The sequence below is a fragment of the Phalacrocorax carbo genome, chromosome 22 (assembly GCF_963921805.1).
Source record: "Phalacrocorax carbo chromosome 22, bPhaCar2.1, whole genome shotgun sequence".
Lineage (NCBI taxonomy): Eukaryota > Metazoa > Chordata > Aves > Suliformes > Phalacrocoracidae > Phalacrocorax > Phalacrocorax carbo.
The window spans coordinates 3,514,918-3,533,947 of NC_087534.1; the positions used below are offsets into that span (position 1 = coordinate 3,514,918).

Here is a 19,030-nt window from a genome sequence, read left to right on the forward strand (position 1 = left end):
GCCTCCGCTCGCCCCGGGCCCTCGGGTTTGGTCTCCCCCCGCCCTCCCAGCCCGCTCACCGGCCGCCTCCCGCCGCCGCCCTGGCTCTGCCCCTCCGCCGGGTGCGGCCCCTTTAAGGGCCGGCGGCGCTCCCCGCCCCCCGCGGTGCCACGCGCACCGCTCTCCCATGGAAACGTGTCACCTCCGCGCCAGCTACGGCGCGGCGGCGGGGACAAAAAGCCGGGGCAGTGCGCATGCGCAGCATGTGCCGGCCCCCGCTCCCGGCAGACAGCAGTGCCGATTGGCCCGTCGGGAGAGGGGGCGGGGCCTCACTGAGGCGGCCCCGGTGAACGCGCGGCGGCCCCGCGCCCCCTGGCGGCAGGAGGAGGCCACTGCGCCCAGGACTTACACCCCCCCCTTATTCACCGATTCCAGCTTATTTCAATGTTACAGTTTATTTAATTGTTACACTTTATTTAAATGATGCGGTGAGACGCGGAGGGACAGTCAGAGAAAGGCGCAGCTACAAACCCAGCCCGCCCCATGGAAGGGTGACGTCTCACAGATAAACTATTAAATAAATTATTTTAAATAGCAGATAAGGGGAGACTTCCCTAGGACCTGTCTACCGCGAGGAGCAGATGTGCGCACAGAAGAAGCCCACAACGATGCAGCATTTCCACACTGCAGGCCGGCAGAAGAGGTATTTGGAACCAAACCAGCAGCAAAAGCTTTTTAACTGGTTTAGTGAAACCAAATTTCTAATAGCTTAGAATATTAAATAATGTGTTTGCTACTGCTAGTGTTTAGAAGAAGTATCTTACAACAGATACGGTCCTTTATTACAACCCCTAAATGCTAAGACAGAAGGTCCAAGGATGCCCCCTGACACCTGAATGACGAAGGGGAGCCTTTCGATTTCAGTCTCAACATTCGTAGTGAGGAGAGAGAAGGGGAGACGCCTGACCTGGAGAAGCCACGCCTGACCTGGAGAAGTGCTCTGACTGGAAAAGCTGCCCTTTATCCTTTGCTGGTAGGTTACAGCAGCACATTCTTGAGGTACAAGTTAGCAGATGTTGCTCTGAGCTGGTGCCGGAGCCTGCAGCTCTCTGCGAGAAGGCAAGCGGTGCGCCCGCTACGTCTCCCTCAGCCCATCCATGTCCTCCCTTCTCTAAGGCAAACGGCCAATGTCTTTAAGGTTGAGTATAGTTGTGCTGGTTTTGGCAATACGATGACAGTATTTTTTTTTTTTTTTCATTTCTTCACAGATTCTGGTGGATTATACTTTTCCTTTCAAGCGCTGGGCCTGGAAGGAGCACTGAAGATCAGAGGCAGCGAGATAGAGGGAAACCCAGCCAACACTGGATCCTCGCTTTCTTCTTGATCCAAGGAGAAACTCGATTCAGCGTCACAGTCTGCAACACGCCTGGGACACTTTGGAATTGGTTCGTCTGTTGAGAGCATTGCAAATAAACGTGCCCGTGTCCATCAACTTCTGCAGATCCACACCCTTCGTGGGAAAAAAGATACGATGTATACTGGTACCAGTTCTGCCCCATAAAGCTGCCCAGTAACAACTGGCATCGCTGCGAAAGACTAGCAGGGGGTGAGGGAGCCTGAAGGGTATTTTAACGAGGCCCTGGGCGCCTGCTGCTCACTAGTGCAATTCTGATAGTGAGGGTTAAGTTACAGGGAAATTTAAGAAAGTTTCTTAAATTTAAGAAATTTAAGAAAAAGGGAGAGAAGGAAGTGCTCCCAGCAGGGGGTGTGTGGGATTGGCAAGGCAAGGCCCTTGTGCCCTCCTGACTGGCACAGCAGGGCCAGAACAACCCTTGCAGCCACACTCAGGCTCCCTGGGCCAAGTTTTGAACCCCCTCTGAAGCCTGAACAGAGCCATCGTGCGAGAGGCTCAGCTGCTGCAGGCAAAGGCTGCTCATGCTCACCGTGTGGATCCCCAGGCCGTTCAGCATGTACACCAAGTCCTCTGTAGCAACGTTTCCTGAAGCTCCTCGGGCATAGGGGCAGCCTCCAAGGCCAGCGACGGACGCATCAACCACGCTCACACCCATCTGCAAACAAAAGCACTATCAGTAAACTCCTCTTAAAGGACAAACTGTGGTCCTGCTCCTCAAACCTATGGTTCACAGGCAAGCACAGAAGAAACTCAAAGGAGGATGCTATACTGCAAAGCAAGAATCTTACCTGAAGCGCTACCAAGATGTTGGCAAGAGCTTGCCCGTAGGTATCATGGCAGTGAACAGCAAGAGCCCCAACTGGCACCTCTTTCATGACTGCCGTCAGCATCTCCTTCATGCTCCCCGGAGTCCCAATGCCGATGGTGTCGCCGAGGGAAATCTCGTAGCATCCCATCGAGTACATCTTCTTTGAGACCTGTCCAAAAGCCAGGACGCTTACTGAAAAGGCAGCTTTGTCACTCCCTTCCTAGAGCTGGAGACCCATACAGTGGAACTGGAGCACAACAGCCATGGGGACAACGGCCAGGAGACTCCTCTCCCTGAATTCGCACATCCATTTTGGCAAGATCCAGCCTTCCCTCCCTGTGGCGGCAGCTAACTGTAACCTTCCCCAGCCCTCCCTCAGTCTTTGGTTAAATGGTTTGATACATCCTTCAGTTCAATTCACATCTATAAGAGGGAGCCAAAAACATCTCAGAAATTCTGGTTACATTTACGATGAACTCACCTCTGCAACTTTAGCTGCAGAAATCTTCCCTTCATAGGGACACCCAAGGACACAGGATACATATCTACAGTTAAAAAAATACAGTTTTAGCTAGAGAACTGAAGTGAGATTATACTGGCCAAATCAGTCAGGACTTGTGCAGCGCCTCACATGACAATGGAAGAATTAATTTCCTATTCTAAAAATCAGCTCAGTGAACAAAGCTTACATAATTAACTATTGAACAATTGCTTCTTCCATAGACATGAAAAATTTGCCAGGACAAGAGTACACAGGACTGTTGGGTTTGTGGATCTATGCACTCCCACGTGGAACGTCTGCCACTTGGAAGCTAGTACTATTTTGGATCACTTAGTAAAGCTGAAGGCAGAATAATTACAGGTGAATTAAGGGTGGGTGAATCCACCCCACGAAGGGTGAATCCATCTGGAGGAGTGTAAACTGTCACGAGCGGTATAGGCTTTGCACCAAGGCAGTGTCTGAAACCGCATCAGTGTGGTGGTTTTGACAAATTAATGCTTCTCAATGCACTGAGCTCACAGCTGCCTTCATCCATCCAGGCAGAGAGACACCCTCCCAGAAAAGGTAAAGGGTAAAAGAAATCCTGCTCCCCAGCACTGCATGGGCCAGACTCCAAAGGGATAAACTCCAGCAGACACATCTCCCCACGCGACAGGCTCGATGCTAAGCTTGCAGCAGAACTCCTTCCTTACCCCCGGACAGGAATGCTGGCTGCTCTCGCTGCCGTCATCACTTCATCGAATCTCTCCAAACTCTCCTCTATGGAACAGTTGATGTTCTTCTTAGTGAAGAGCTCAGATGCAGCTCCGAAGATCGACACTTCTTTGGCCCCTGCTGCCACCTGCCAATAGAAAGCATAAACTAAAGTGAGCTGCTTTCTCTTGCGAGGGAAATGACAAGCACAACCACGACTACAGTTCTCCCATTTTATAGAAGATATTTTTTCCCCAATTCTTCCCCGAATAACCCAATTCTTTCCTCAGTTCATTCTACAATAAAAACATAATGACACATCCAAGTTTGCCTTCAAAGGAAGCGTAAAGTTACAGACACAGTAGTAAAGCTACATCTGCTGGACAGAGCACTGTGGGACATGGGGGTAAGACCAAAACCATCACTGTCAATTAAAATAAATCACTTATTTGTTTTTTTGTAATTGGTTTCTTTGTTTGTGGGTTTTTTTTAAAAATAATAGAAAATGTATCAAGGTATTTCCCATTATAAACAACAGGTTTCTATTTCCCCAGCAGAATGATCCCGTGTGAAGGAGCTCCAAGATGCGACGGCTGCCTGCCAGCACAAAAGATCCGTTTCCCACCCTTAACCACAGCTGAAACGTTCCTTCGCAGGAACCCTGCACACGAGGCACTCGGAACATTCAGACGCTGCCATCTCTTACCGCTGCCTGAAATCCTCTCAGATTCGGTGTCAGCACAGGATAACTAATACCAGGTAACTTATTAATTCCTTGCATGACTTCAGTATGGTCCGCCATCTGCAAAGTAAACAAGGAAAGGTTTCTAAGGGTGACAACATCCATGCCTGCAAATTATAAAATAATTTTTAAAATTTATTTTTAGGAACTGGAGCAGCAATATTTAGGAATAAGAGAAACGGGCCTCTAAAGAGCAAACAGCATTGCACCCTGTGAAGGATCATAGTTCAGTCACCCAGCCAAGCCAGTGCCAACACGCACACAACCAGCTGTTTGTATTGGAGCTGTATGTTTGCTCTTTTGCAAGGTCCAAAGGGAAGGTCTGGGATACTGCAAGCCCTTTTATTTGGCTTTGCTGCTTCTTGCCCAGTTATAAGTCACAGTAATAAGGGTTTTGGAGCAAGCAAAATATTTTATTGGATTACTATCTATTATTAGGCGTTTTTGTAATATACAATTGTAACGCTCGTTTGCATACTGACCTGAGGAACCCATTTGGGGGAAACAAAGCTGGTGGCCTCTATAACCTGAAGCCCCGTCTCTGACAGCATATTGATTAGATTGATTTTCACCGGTGTCGGTACAACATTCTGAGAAGAAGAGGAAAACGACCTTAGGTTGTTGTTTTCACAACAAACTTTTCCACCAACGCAAAACCCCCTTATCTTTCAACATCAAAAAGCGGCATTAAAAAAACAAAACAAAACAAAACAACATAAACCAGCCCGTCGGTGGGGCACAGCGGCACGTTACGGGTGTTTGGTTAGGGAAGGGCCCCCGCCCCTACCTTCTCGTTCTGCAGCCCGTCCCGCGGCCCCACCTCCACCACCTTCACACGCTTCGGGAAGGCTCCGGCCGCCGCGGCGCTGACCTGGGGACAGAGAGGGAGGGTCAGCCCAGCTCAGCCCCGCCCCGCCGCTCCCGGTCCCGGTCCCGCTCCCGGTCCCGCTCCCCCCCAGCCCCGCTCACCGGCCGCAGCGACACAGCCCAGCGCGGCAACAGCCGCCGCGCCGCCGCCATGTCGGCCCGCTCTCACGTGACCACACCCACCACCACGTGACCCAATCGGGGGGTGTGGCTTCGTGGTCACGTGGCAGCCGCGGTGCCGCGCTCTCCGCGTGGAGCCGGGACCGGGACCGGGACCGGGTCCGGGGCCATCGTCCATCCCCGCACCCCCCCCCCCCCCCCCCGGGCCCTCGCCGCCCGCCCCGGAGCGCCGCCGCGGGACCGGGGGAGCCGCCGCTCGTACCTGTCCCCGCGGGCCGTCCCGCGGCAGCGGCCCCGTGGCGCACTGCGGCATGTTTCCGTCCCGGGACACCGGCACTGAGCGGCCCCTCGGGAGCCGCTTACTTATACCGCGGCTTTTCCGCTGGCTCCGGTCGCTGAATAAACACGGCGTGTTTGTTTTGGCCGGGCACCCTCCCCGCGCCAGAGGTTCCCGGCGTGACGGGGTTGGGAGGCAAAAAGGCCATCGCTCTGGTGTCCCTTTTTTTTTTCCCCTCTCTGTGTTCGTAACGGCGTCATCGCCAGCGCCGGGGGGATGCTGCCGTAGGTAAGCAGGGCTCTGGCAGCCAGCGCCAGTTCTCTGAAGTCCACGCAGATTCGTCAGTACAGATAATTATTTGCCAATTGAGTAACAGCTCCTACAGCACCGGCTGAGCACATGTCCCAGCCCTGGGGCTCAGCGTGCGCTAAACCCCAAGTGTTCTACCAACTTTCGCTTGCACCACATCGTACAGCAACAAAATACAGCCTGCGTGCAACGTCGAGGGGCCTTCACAACAACGGCGCTGCAGAAACGCGCGCCATCATGAGGAGTTTCATCATTTAAGTACGTACTGTTCAACCCTTTCTAAAGGAGTTCAACGTCAATGCAGGAAACCTTGTTTCACAAACGGTAGAAGTCAGAGGCTCAGTTCAGAACGGTGGCTTCTCTGTTGAAGTCACTTAAGAGCAAAAACTATTCTGTTTATAAAAGGGCAATGAAGCTGGTGAAGGGTCTGGAGACCAGGTCTTATGAGGAGAGGTTGAGGGGGCTGGGGGGGTTTAGCCTGGAGAAGAGGAGGCTGAGGGGAGCCCTTCTTGCTCTCTGCAACTCCCTGAGAGGGGCTGGAGTGAGGCGGGGGTTGGTTGGTCTCTTCTCCCAAGTCACCGTTGACAGGACAAAAAGTTGGACTTGATGATCCTAGAGGTCTTTTCCAACCCTAATGATTATATGATTCTATGAATATAAGTTTGTTAATGGATTTCTATTAGTTTATGATTTTCTACAGCTGATTTCTTCTAGGCCTCTTCAAACAAGAAGCTTCCATTATATTTATTTGGGATGGAAGTATGTGATCACAACTGTTTCAATCAATACCAAAGCCATACAACACACCTTATCGAGTACCTGTTTTTACAAAGTATATCATACACAGGAATGTGTGATGGCACTGTGGTTGGTTTTCATTAGAACACGCCCATCACATGCAAGGTTTCACGATCCCACATGTAAGACTATCACATTGGTTATCAAAATTAATTTCAATGAGTAATTAAGCGGCAGGGCCTGCTCCTGCCTGGGAGGTGCGGGTGCAGTTGCTGAGCGCAGCCTGGCTCGCCAGCGCTGGCTACGCGCACGCAAGGGCAGACACAGCTCCTGCTGCTCCTCGTCCTGTGAGCTGCTCTAGTAGTCCGAACCCTCTCACGGTTAACACGTGCATCTCCTTTTTGGCTGCATGATCAGCTTCACCCACTACTGCCTGGGCGCTACGTGCCCTGGCCTGACACCCCAAAGCAGGTCCCCTTAACCACCCCATACTAACTCTGGTCAGTCTCCCACCAACTCGCCATCACCTCGATCACAGCAGTGAAATGTAACATCTGCCCAGAAGCCCAGCTTTACATCAGAAAACGTTGTTCCAAGTGCAGCTGTTTGGCTTGTGGGCTGTCACACCCCAGCAGAATGCTGCGAAGGACGTCCCGACTTGCCACTGCTGAGCACGGAGGTCAGCCCTTTGCTGCCAAACAAGGTCTGCCGATACACAGATCGCTCTCAGGCAAAAGGGATTAGAAGAGAAATTCTCTTAAGAGAAAACCAATTTATTCAACAATAAATGAAAAATCCTCTTAGATTCAATTTAAAAGAAAGGCAGGGGGAGACTGCTGCTTTCGTCCCACAGCTGTCACTTCACACCCTCGAGCTTGACAGTCCAGCCAGACTGAGGTGGCAGAGGAGATGGAAGCATGTAGGGCAAAGTTATGAGCAGTCCTTTACCTGGGGACTTCTGCCACTTCAGAGTCCCTGCAAAACCCAACATCGTCACCTGCAGAGGAGGGAAGGGGGAACACTCAGACGTAGCTCAGGTACTTCCCATTTGAACACCCCAGTACACCCAAACCACGTTTGCAGTCTCCCTATAGCATTTCCCACTCATTCCATCCATCGCTCACAGTGTGCAAAAGGTAACACATGGGATATTTCGGGGCCAAACATTAGGCTGTAGTTTGTTGGGGTTTTTTCTTTGTGTTTTGTTTTTGGGTTTGTTTTTTTTTTTACTGAGCAGGCTTTACCTCTGTTTGTTTAGATCAAAGGGCACTCTGGCATTTGCGTCACTTGCAATTCCATTTACAATTAGCGGGTCAGTGTACCTGATTTGAATTTCAGATGCAATACCAGTGATCCCTTCTATGTGTGAGGCTTGTTATTTACTTCACCTCCCTGTGTCAATAAAATCAAAAGACTCTGGGAGAGAAGCATCTCTGCCTATTCTATGGCAGACTATGAGCCTGTCCTGGCAAGTCCTCTCCAACGTTCTGTGCTAAGAGTGAGCTAAAGCCTGAGGAATAACCTGGGATGCTGCAAGGAGCTGGAGGGAGGCCAGAGCACCCCAGAACAAGAAGTACAGGATGACAACTTCCACACTCTCCCCAGTTTCCAAGTCAGGTTGGACCTTCCCAGCCCGCACGTGCCCAAGGTGGGCTCTCAGAGTGCGTTATCTTTCTTTCCAAGTTCCTTACTTGTGTGGCTGGGGATGGAGCGGGTGAGGACAGCTCCAAAACGTTGTCCCGAGGCCAGAGCAGAAAGATGGCGTAGACAACTGGTCCCTTAGAAGTGTACCTAAGAGAGCAAGAGTTCCGCAAGGTGAAGAGCCCCAGAGAGAGAACCAGACAGGAGCCTGACCCTTCCAGACAGCACGAGAACACCGGCATGCCTGCCGTCACCGCACAAGGGTCACCTACTTTCCCCTCATTCCAAAATCTGTCACTTTGGACCCACCATTTAGCCAGTCAGCAATGGCTGATGAAACCCAAACAAAGTCTGTGCGTGCTTCCTAAAAGCAAATGGCATTTGCCAACCTGTCCTTGCCTCAGCTTGTGGTCAACAGAGAGGACTTATCCTCATCATCACTCTGCATTTCTAGACTGAACGCACTTGGGCACACTTGAGGAAAAAAACAAAACTCCGTTTTGTAGCAGTTTCTGGCTATTGACTCGCTATGCCCCCCTCAGCCAGTATAAATCTAATGGTTGGGCAACAGTGATTAGTACTGTTATATAACAGCTTAAAACCAAGTATCGCTATATTTACAATCTGTATGCATTTAGATGAACTACATTTGCGAAATTCAAACTAGCCAGGACCACTACTTAAACAGTCCTGACAGCAGCAGCATGGAAATCTTTTTTAGCAAGAGTTGTTGTTTTCCAAATCAAGCAAGACGGATGAAGTCCTCCTGATTTTTATTCCTTCTTTCAAGCAAGATATTCCTTAGAAAACACCCCAGGGCAGTAACTGAACGCTCCAGTTGTCAGATATTACCCAAACACCATCTGCGTTGCCTGATGGCAACACTTCAGAGTGCACCAAATCTAAGAACAAATAAGAAAGAAACGTCAGCTCTGAAAGTCCCAGCCCAGATGGTACCAAGCAACGGAGCCCTTACCAGACTGTGTCTGTGCTGTTCTCCATCTGCACTCTCCATGGCTTTGATTCATAAATTGCCTCCCCATTAGTGTCCAGCCACCTCCCAAGGGCCAGAAGTCTTTCTTGGAAGATGGGAACAATCACCCCTTCTTTTGTAGGTCCCACATTGAGAAGGTAGTTGCCTCCAAAACTCACAGTCTGCACTAGCTCCTGCGACAGTTAAACCAAGGTAACAAATAGCATCATCTTCACTTCTGACACCAAAGAAACCTGGGGAGGGCTTTGTCCTCATCAACTGCTCCTTTAACTCCAGCTGATTGTACAAAACACAGGGCAACTCCTTCTGCGAGTAGGAGGATGAAGGAAACCTCTAATTCTCAGTAACTCCCCACACCTCTTATTTTGGTTTCAGATTTCTTACCTCAATGATACTTGCTTCATCCATTAAGTCAGCAATGCTCATGTTGCTTCGATAGCCCCAGGAAAGCTTGTCAATGGAGGAGCACATCTCCCACTTGTGACTTGGCAGGGTCCCTGGCTTGTATTTGTCAGCACAATTGTAGTAGCCTCCGTGATGGCAAGAGCAGTTATTACACCAACGATCATTAACAACAACAGTGTCCTGAAAGAAGAAACAGAGTAGGGAGGGTGTTTTGTCTTGGACTTCTCAGCTTGCATTCATGCCTCCTAAGTTAACAAAGGCATCTAAGTTAGAAGGTAAGCCCCTAAAACCCCCTGCATAATCAGTGGAAAGAAAGAGGATCCTCTAGAGAAGGCTGAATCCCTCTCTGGGAGAACCTCCCACTGTTCACTCAAGACGGAGCTGAGGCAACAAGGTTCCTGGCCTCTGAGCCTCCCACATCTGTGCTGTAGGGGACACGAGAGTCTTCTCACAGGCGCACAGTGTAGGCTTCTTATTTTTTGTGAAAGAATAAAGCACATTTGGCATCTGTCAGGCAGGTTTCTGATTTGATCACATTCATATCTCCCTGCTGCCAGACCTTCCATACCCATAAAATGCCAGTGGCCATGAGGGATAGCTGAAAGCAATACCTTGACAGGACTATCATTATAAAGCCAGGCAAGGAAAGAAGTAGAATTCCAGTATGACTCCGGAGCTTCCCAGTCTCCATCCGACCAAATCAAATCTGGTTTATATCTAACAGAGAGATGAATGTTATTTCAAAATGGCTTATTTTCTCCTACCACAGAGGAAGCACTGTGCTTCTTGCGTCTGGAGTCTAGCTTCACTTCCTCTTCCTATTGCCTGACATTACCAGGAGGTTTGTGCTATCACTTTCTACTTCCAACAAAGCTTTAAGTGAGGTTCTTGTGGCAGCAAAGAATGATGTGATGACAATCACGGCTCAGGAGAGGATGCAATTCTTCCAAAGCATAGAAGTCTGCACATCAAAAGCAATTACGAGGCACATTCTTGACCTGGGACAACAGCCATTCTAAGCAACATGTGTCCAGGCCTCGTATTTTTGTCAACAAGGGGAAGCAAGGCAAGGATGTGAATTCACAGTGAAATCGCTTTTCTACTCAACTAAATACTAAGCAGATTGCTCCACTTTCAAAGCCACCCTGCACAGAGGCAATATTAAAGGGAATCGGTCTTGCATGAAAACTTTGTCTCTACCTTATTCTACAAATTAAACTGTCCACAGGGCAAATGTGAGCCCTTTTTCTAATTATCACAAATCATTACCGATAAGAAAACAGATTTGCCTTGGCAAAATGTAACATTTGTCACCTCTCTTCTCTGCATTCTCTTTGCATCTTTCTCTACAGTACTGAAACCAGTAAATGCTCTTGATTCCTAACTGGTTGCAGTGCTTACTTTAAGACAAGATCATAAAGTTCTGGCATGGTCTTCTTCAAAACAAAGTCCTGGGTCTTGAAGCCACTTTCTTTGTCAGCTAGATAGAGTGGATTAAACCACTCTAACAGGGAGTGATACAGTCCATAGCGTATGTTGCTGAAGGACAGAAAACACAGAAGAAAGAGTTAGGCTGGCAGTAAGGATTAAGAACCAGTGACAGATTACTGGCATTATTATCTCACAGAAGATTTCATGACTTTGCAAGTATACTTTTTTTGTATTAAACTCATAATTTTCCGCTGTTTGTCAAGAACAGCCAGGCGAATTCAGTGCGCACAGACGAAAGGAACAGCACAGTCTGGCAGTGCCGTACCTCTCCCTGAGGGCTTGTCCCAGCTCTCCTACAAGATCTCGGTGAGGCCCCGTATCCAGAGAATTCCAGTTCCAGGACACAGGTGACCCCCAGTTGGTGAAGCCTTCATGATGCTTCGTGGTCAGTACCACATACCTGATGGGAAAAAAAAAATACCCAATCAGGATGATAAAGGAACAACCTAAGATATTTCCCAGCCTCACTGGCAAACTCAGTCACTATAAAAGCAAGGGACGGAATAAGCATGCTGTGAGGAGCCCTGTTTCATTACCCTTTAAATTTAGAAGCAACTACAATAGAGGTTTTTAATGGATTTTAATGCCAGAAAAGAATGAATAATTGAGAATTAGGAAGTAGCAAGACCCATCATCTCAGCACCCTTGGCAGGACTCCTCAGGGATTTCTAGCACTGCTCAGGGACCCCTAATCCCTCAGGTATCCCCAGACTTGGCCCTTCCATCCCCTCAGGGACCTCTGCATCTTCTTGGGGACACCAGGCACAGCCTCCCCATCCTCTCTGGGCCTTTCCATCTTCTCAGGGACCCCCAGACACAGCCCTCCCATCTGCTCAGGGACCAGGGACCCCCATCACCTCACAGATCCCCAGAAATGGCTCCCACATTCCCTCAGGGACCCCTGGGCATGGCACTCCTTCCTTCAGGGACCCCCAGACCTACCCCCCATCCCCTCAGGGACCCCAACCGCCCTGGCCAGCACCCGACGCTGACCTGGCACCAGCCCGCTGGAAGAGCTGGGCCCACTCGCGGGGCTGGAAGTCGTGGGCGGTGAAGCGGGGTGCGAAGTCCGCGTAGGTGGTGTCGGGCGGGTACCGGCGCTGCACGAAGCGCTCATAGTCGGCGCGATGCTCGCCCTGCCAGTGCCACCAGAACCACTCGGAGCCCCACGCCGGGACGGAGAACACCCCCCAGTGCACAAACACCCCCACCTTAGCCTGATCGAACCAGGCCGGCAGCGGCCTCGCGTCCAGGCTGACCCAGTCCGGGCGGTAGCGCGGCGCGGCCAGCACCGGCCCCAGCGCCGCCGCCAGCCACAGCAGCCCGCCGGCCGCCATCTTGCCGCGTGACGTCAGCGCCGCCGCCGCCACGGCTACAGAGGGGCCGGCGAGGCGCCGCCATGGCTAGGGAGAGGCCGCCGGTTCGAGGCTGCGGTCCGCCGGCAGCGGGGCTGGCCGCCCCCTTCCCTCCCTCCCAGCGAGGCTCTGCCCCGCTATAGCCGCCTGTCTGCCTCTTCCTTGGGGGAACGGCCTGTTCTGCGGGCCGGTACTCTTTACTCTCTTCATAAATTACTTGGATGCAGGGCTGGAAGGAACACTAATTAAATTTGCTGATGACACAAAATTGGGAGGAGCTATTGACACTCTTGAGGGCAGAAGGGCCCTGCAGAGACATCTGGAGATCTGGGCAATCACCAACTGTATGGAGTTTAACAAGGGCAAGTGCCGGATTTTGCCCCTGGGGCTCGGCAGCCCTGTACAGACAGGCTGGGGAGCGAGGGGCTGGGGAGCAGCTCTGCAGGGAGGGACCTGGGGATTCTGCTCGACGGCAAGTTGGGCATGAGCCAGCAGCGTGCCCTGGCAGCCCAGAGGCCAGCCGTGCCCTGGGGGGCACCGAGCCCTGCATCGCAGCCGGGCGAGGGGGGGGATTGCCCCGCTCTGCCCCACGCTGGGGCGGCCTCACCCCGAGTGCTGTGGGCAGGGTTGGGCGCCGCAGGACATGGAGGGTATAAAGCTACTGGAGAGTGTCCAGAGGGGGCCATGGAGTTGGGGAAGGGTTTAGAGGGGAAACCGTGCGAGGAGCGGCTGAAGTCCCTTGGGTTGTTCAGCTGGAGCAGAGGAGGCCGAGGGCAGCCTCATGGCGCTCTGCAGCTCCCTCCCGAGGGCAGGAGGAGGGGCAGGGCTGGTCTCTGCTCTCTGGTGACCAACGCCAGGGCCCGAGGGGATGGCAGGGAGATGTGCCAGGGGAGAGTTAGGCGGGGCATTAGGGAAAGGCTCTTCCCCCAGAGGGTGGTGGAGCCCTGGCACAGGCTCCCCAGGGAGGCATCACGGCACCAGCCTGGCGATGTTCCAGAAGCACTTGGACACGGCCCTCAGAGCCATGGTGTGAATTTGGGGTGTCCTGTGCAGGGACAGGAGTTGGACTCGATGGTCCTTGTGTGTCCCTTCCAACTCAGGACATTCTACAATTCTATGATTCCTGCAGTTTGGGCCTCTGTGTCCATGCCACAAGGAGCCAGGAGACAGCCCATGGGGTTGGCCCCACAGTAGCTCAGCCTCCATGAGACCCCTCTCCCCCCGGCCCTCCTGCGCAGCCAGAGCAGGCCCAGGGCCTGGCTCCAAAACCCACACGTGAGGGATGGGTGCATCCTGTGGGGAAACAGGGCAGAGTCCAAGGGCCTCATGGCTGTGCCCTGGGCCAGGCTCATCCCCATCGGAGGTGGTTCGGGAGCCAGCAGGAGCCCTGCTGCTCTCTGAGGCCCTGGCGAAGGGCCCTGTCCCACTTTGCTCTCCTTGCAGGTTTTACAGCTAAAGGTGCCGCTTTTGTGTAATTTGCAAAATAATCTATCGAGTTCTTAATTCTCAGAATATCTGCCCCAGCTTGGGCTTAAATTTGTCACCTGGAGGAGTTTATGCCCCAGAGGTTAATGGAAGAAAAGGCTGAAAAATGGATTTAATGTTTAATCACATAACATCCAACAAATGCCTGCATGGCACAGGTTAGCTTTCCTTAGATTTGCTGAAAGAAACATGCTGCCTGCAGGGTCTGGTCTGCCTCAAAATCCTCAATTATGGCAGAGTCCGTAAGTCATGGTGAGAACATTTCAGCTTTCCATAAAGAATTAGATGCTATAATCAACACGATCCCAAATGCTGTGAGACATGATTAGCCAGGACTGTCTGCAAGTGAGTCCAGAGAAACCATGTGCACCTTTTCCAGCAAGGGCCGAGGTACCACGTGCTGCTGCCGGTCCTGCTGCTGCCTGATGCAGCGAAGCATTCACTGTGGGCAGGAGCTCATCACGACTTGGTGTTGTTCTCTGCCACCTTTGCCAGGACCCGAAGACCGTTTGTCAACTGTGCTGCTAATACGTAACACCCTGGGATGACATTCAGGTCTGGTCTAAACAGATGTACCTCTGCTACGTAGCGATGTGCTATTAACACATTGCTGATGGTGTTTGTACAACTCTGCCCATGCCCATTAAGGGGTTTAGAGAGAGTTATGTGATACCTGGGGATTTCTAGAGAACCTGAAGGTCTGCAGAGTGTTTTACTTGTGGTTAGCTATATTTTATGGAGTGTAAGGAAGTCACCACTAAATGTAACAAAAATAGGTTAGGAGTTACTGGTTGATAGGTGGGGGGCCAGGCAGGAGGAGTTGTCATAAAATACTAGGATCTGCTTGGTGTTCTAGGGCACAGCATTATCCGCTGCCTCACAGCTGGCACACTGGCGTGGCACCGGTATCTCTGCAGCTTGGGGACTGGCTGCCTGTGTAAGCCTGTGTACTTTATGTCCCAGCATCTAAGATGAACATCAGCGGGAGCTGGCTCCATGACAGGCATCTGATCCCTCATTTCCCAGGACCTCCATAAGAAGAGAAAAGAAAAAGTGATCCACACTGTCCCTGCCAGCCCAAGCGTGGACTTTCCACGGCTGCCTCCCTAGGTTACGCGCATGTCCTCACAGACAGTCTCTATCATGGAGGATTTATGGGTGCTCTCTGCTTCTGGGCTTTCCTCAGGGGCCTTCAGGTGCCTCCTGAACCGAGAAAAGACCATCCTCAGGGAGGAATACAGCTCCTTGCTCCGCAGGGCATAAATAATGGGGTTTACCATGGAATTGAGCAGGCAGAGGGTGCTGCAGAAGGCAAACACCTTGCGCAGGTGATTGCTCAGCCCGGCAAAGATGCTGTAGATCATGAGAACGAGGACCGGAGACCAGCACAGCACGAGGACAGTCAGCACCATGACAAGGGTCTTGGCCAGCATGACATCCATCCTCATCCTGGTGTTCTGCTTTCCCAGCTGCACTTGGCGCTTCTCCATGTAGGCCACGTGCTGGCGAGCCCTCCACAGCACGTGCGCGTAGGCGTAGATGATGCACCCCAGCATGACCATGATGAAGCAGATCCAGCTCGACAGATAGCTGTCGTCCACAAATGGGAACAGCTCGGAGCAGGTCGAATTGAGCGTGCAGCAGTTCCAGCCCAGGAGGGGCAGGGAAGCAATGGTCGCACATGCCACCCAGAGCATCCCCAGTGCTATCCACGCTCTCTTCCTTGTCATGAGGAGCTTGTATTCAGAGGGCCGGCTGATGGAGATGTAACGGTCCAGGGCTGTCAGCAGCAAGCTGCTCAGGGAGGCAGAGAAGGATGTGTTCACCCCGCCCAGCTGCAGCAGGAACATTTCTTTAGAGAAATCAGTTTCATTAAAGACATGGAAATTAACAAAACTGCAGACGAAGATGATGCTGGCCAGAATATCAGCCAAGGCCAGGCTACTGATAAAGAGGTAGGAAGGTTTTTTCCTGGTCCCAGGAGAGGAGAAGATCAAGTACAGCACCAAAGAGTTCTCAAAAATGCACAGTGTCCCAAAGAGGCCGCACAGTGTGGCAATGCTTATCTTCTGTGCTTGTGTGCTGAGGACCATAAAGCACTCCATGGTGTTCATGCTGCATTTGGAGGCGTTTTCATGTATCTTACAAATATCCATTATAATTAACTGGAGCTAGGAGCTTGCAGAGAGCCTTTCTGCTTCCTTCTGCACTTCTTCAGACGCTCTGAAAAAGACCGAGGTGAAGAGGACTTAGAGGTGTGTGATGAGCAATAAATTCAGCCCGCTCAGACACATCCCTTCCTTTACAGGGAGGCAAGCGAAGGGAAAATAGCCCAGGGAGACCTACTTTCAGGTCCACAGCCCAAATACTGGAGACAAATTCCACCCTTTCCCAGCCAGGCTTTGTCCCACCAGTGATTTGGCTGAGAGACGTCTATCACAGCCCATGGGTACATCTGTACCACGTCTGTCTCTTGGTCTGTTTCCTCACCACAAGAGGGAAGCAGCAACGCTGAGAATTGTACAAATCCTGGGCCAGCTCTTACCAGTCCTCTGGGATTCACTGCTCAGGGCCAGCAGCGGTGGAAGGGACTGCTCATGATGACACTGTGCAGAGGCCGGAGACAGGCCCTGGAGAACAGCCTGTCCGGGTGAAGCTGCCTCAGGAGATGGCTGGGATGGAGAAGGACAAGGGAATTTACACACAGTGCGGCTCATCTGGGAACTCAAAGTGCACTTTGAAGCATTTACTCTTCACCAGAGCTGTTTGAACACATAAAATGACAAGATTGGTTTTATATTTAAGCTTGCCCATTGCAGTTTTATAAAGCTCAGCTTCATTAAAGTTGCATTTCTCCCCCCCATAATCTCCATGTCATGAGTCAGTCTGTCCCATGGTCAGAGAGATTAAAAGTTATTGCTTAACACCAATATTAGAGCACAGGTTGACATAAAAATGGGGACATGCAGGAGTTAGACCGCCTGAACCTAAGAAGCCCTGTCCATGCCCAGGATTAGGTTAGTTTCATCAATATTTTTAGCTTCAGCAGAGATGTGACAGAGAGAAATGCCTTATTTTCCCATAGGCAGATGTTGCACTGGTTGGTGCACTCTGTGGCAGCAAAGTCATGGTTTTCTTGACACTTCTGCAGCTTAATTCATTTAAATCCCTTCATCTTCATCACACTGATGAGCTTGTCCTTCAGATGTTATTCTTCTCCCATTCTTGCTCTTGATTATACTCGTGCTTTAAACCAAATGCTCTTTCACTGAGGGCTCAGCTGCCTTGTGTTGTCTCACGTAACAGTGGGAACAAGGTCATCCTGGACTGGGTTATAGAGAGCAGATGAAGAGGCGGCTGTTGGATACACTAAAGCTGCCTCATTAGCAGAGAGATGCTGTGTCCCGAGTGCTGTGTGCCGGCAGGTCGTACTGCCCTGCTGCAAAAGCCCGTGGGATAGGCCCTTGCTGAAAGCATCCGCCTGGCTTCGAGTATCCAGGATCCCACATCCAGGCAATGGGACCATGAGTTCCCACTGCTGGAGGAAAGCACTGAGCTAACAACATTCCCTTTCCCTCAGAACAAACCAGCCACCGCCTCTCCCTGCCCTCAGCTCTCTTTCAAAAGAGGAAATGTCTGAAACATGCAAGCCACAGCAGATGAGATGTGTGATGACTACAGCTACCCAGGAAGCGGAGCAAGTGCCCAGGCGGTGCAGGGGCCAGGCTGCTGCACTGCTGGGCTCCAGGCACCTGCAGCTGACCATCTGTGGTTTCTCTGTTTTTTGAAATTCAGCAAGAGGCGTCAATAGCCAGCAGTGACCCACATGCTAGAAACCTCTGTAACATCTTAGCAGTGGCATGTATTTTATACCTGTCATTGTTACTTCCTTCCCTGCTGATTCCTCCACCCCCTGGCACCCATCACTGTTCCTGTGTTTTGCAGTAGTTGCAAAATATGCCAGAGCACTTGAGATGCTGCCTAGGATCTCGTGGAAAAGAGCCTGAACCCCAGCACTTTGCTCCTGCCTGCCTGATGAGGCTCAAACATCGGCGGTTGCAGGGCATTCATCGTACATTACAGCCAGAGCAGTTCAACCCTGATTTGCATTTCTTGGCATATCAGACTAGAGCAGTCCTGGACTTTGGGCTGAAATGTGGCTCAGCATTGCAGCAAGCCTCTCTCCTCTTACATCAGGCTTTGGCATGGGGTAATCACACGGGACCGGAGATGTTGCACTCTAATCTCAGCACTCTTGTTTCCTGCAGCTCTTCACAGAAACACTACAAGGGCAGCAGTAATTACTAACTGCTGTTATTAAACCTGACAACATCTCTCCCTCCAGAGAGAGACAGATTCAGTGGGCAGATGGACTTTGACATATCTCAGAGCTCACCGGGGGCCACCAGGGCAGCAACTGCCTCTTTTAGTATCGAAAACTCCCCAGCCAAAACTCCAGCATCCAAACCAAGACATCTCTTAATTAAGCTGACTCCAGCATCACCCTGACATCTATTAATTGCAGCCAGCATTCCCAGGACCATCTCAGTATCTGCAGTTCTGTAATGTCCAACGAATGTACTTAGAAGCTTGGAAACTGTACTGAACACTAGGCAAGAGACTGAAGGCCAGCAAAATGCTATCCCTCACGTTACGTCGCCCAGGGAGAGAATTTGGTTATAATGGCAAAATAACTCCTGCACTGACTGTTCTGGTACAGCTCTCTCCATTAAGCTGACACATAATTCAGATAAGCCCTCAGGTTCAATCAAAATACTGTGCTGGGCTCGTAGCAATCAGCCAGCCCAGACCGCTTCCCACATCTGTTGTGTCTCAGGCTGAATGACAAGGACGAATCTCTTTACGTTTTGACAGAGCTCCCCCAAATCCTCCTTCCAGCTCCCCTGTTTGTGAAGGAAAGTACAGGGCTTTGCTCCAGCGCAAGATCTCTTCTGCCGAGGGTCCAGAGTGTGAAAACACAGGCAGTGCCCAGAGCCCCTCTCTTCACACTGCCTTTTTTTTTTTTTTTTATAAAGCTGCTTTTACCTGCCCAGGGGGCATTTTTCTCTTGTCAGATAGGCTCCTAGATTCAACCATTTGTTCATGCCCACTGCCTCCTGCGTGCTTCAGTTCCTGGGAAACAAGCCAGCCCATATCTGGGTCCCGGGATGAGAGCTGATCTGCAGCATCCTCCATGGGGCAAGTTCCAC

The 19,030-nt window shown here is 51.3% G+C and overlaps 3 protein-coding genes and 1 long non-coding RNA gene across 6 annotated transcripts; 1 reads left to right on the forward strand and 3 right to left on the reverse strand.

Moving 5' to 3' along the window:
• Window positions 1-1,187: 1,187 nt before the first annotated feature.
• HMGCL (3-hydroxy-3-methylglutaryl-CoA lyase) lies at window positions 1,188-5,497 on the reverse strand. 2 transcript variants are annotated; one of them, XM_064471278.1, is made up of 9 exons: window positions 5,388-5,497; window positions 4,926-5,009; window positions 4,621-4,728; window positions 4,103-4,198; window positions 3,396-3,544; window positions 2,683-2,746; window positions 2,182-2,370; window positions 1,923-2,048; window positions 1,188-1,489 (listed from the first exon to the last, which is right to left on the reverse strand). In XM_064471278.1, the coding sequence occupies exons 1-9, from the start codon at window positions 5,436-5,438 to the stop codon at window positions 1,388-1,390; spliced, it is 969 nt and encodes a 322-aa protein (XP_064327348.1). In that variant the 5' UTR covers window positions 5,439-5,497; the 3' UTR covers window positions 1,188-1,387. The 2 variants fall into 2 exon arrangements, with proteins under 2 accessions (XP_064327348.1, XP_064327347.1); XM_064471277.1 differs by lacking the exon at window positions 5,388-5,497 and adding an exon at window positions 5,108-5,214.
• LOC135316764 (uncharacterized) lies at window positions 3,539-6,568 on the forward strand. 2 transcript variants are annotated; one of them, XR_010376017.1, is made up of 2 exons: window positions 3,539-3,802; window positions 3,951-6,568. It is a non-coding gene; the product is annotated as an uncharacterized LOC135316764 (long non-coding RNA). The 2 variants fall into 2 exon arrangements; XR_010376018.1 differs by having other exon boundaries at window positions 3,954-6,568.
• A 633-nt stretch (window positions 6,569-7,201) lies between these two features.
• Window positions 7,202-12,339, reverse strand: FUCA1 (alpha-L-fucosidase 1). Its single transcript, XM_064471275.1, has 8 exons — window positions 11,974-12,339; window positions 11,246-11,380; window positions 10,891-11,028; window positions 10,101-10,206; window positions 9,469-9,669; window positions 9,067-9,257; window positions 8,141-8,240; window positions 7,202-7,446 (listed from the first exon to the last, which is right to left on the reverse strand). Exons 1-8 carry the CDS (start codon window positions 12,315-12,317, stop codon window positions 7,306-7,308), a joined length of 1,356 nt encoding a protein of 451 aa, XP_064327345.1. The 5' UTR covers window positions 12,318-12,339; the 3' UTR covers window positions 7,202-7,305.
• A 1,587-nt stretch (window positions 12,340-13,926) lies between these two features.
• On the reverse strand, window positions 13,927-17,443 carry CNR2 (cannabinoid receptor 2). The gene is made up of 2 exons (XM_009507355.2): window positions 16,366-17,443; window positions 13,927-16,043 (listed from the first exon to the last, which is right to left on the reverse strand). The coding sequence occupies exon 2, from the start codon at window positions 15,974-15,976 to the stop codon at window positions 14,927-14,929; it is 1,050 nt and encodes a 349-aa protein (XP_009505650.1). The 5' UTR covers window positions 15,977-16,043; window positions 16,366-17,443; the 3' UTR covers window positions 13,927-14,926.
• Between the last annotated feature and the right edge of the window lie 1,587 nt (window positions 17,444-19,030).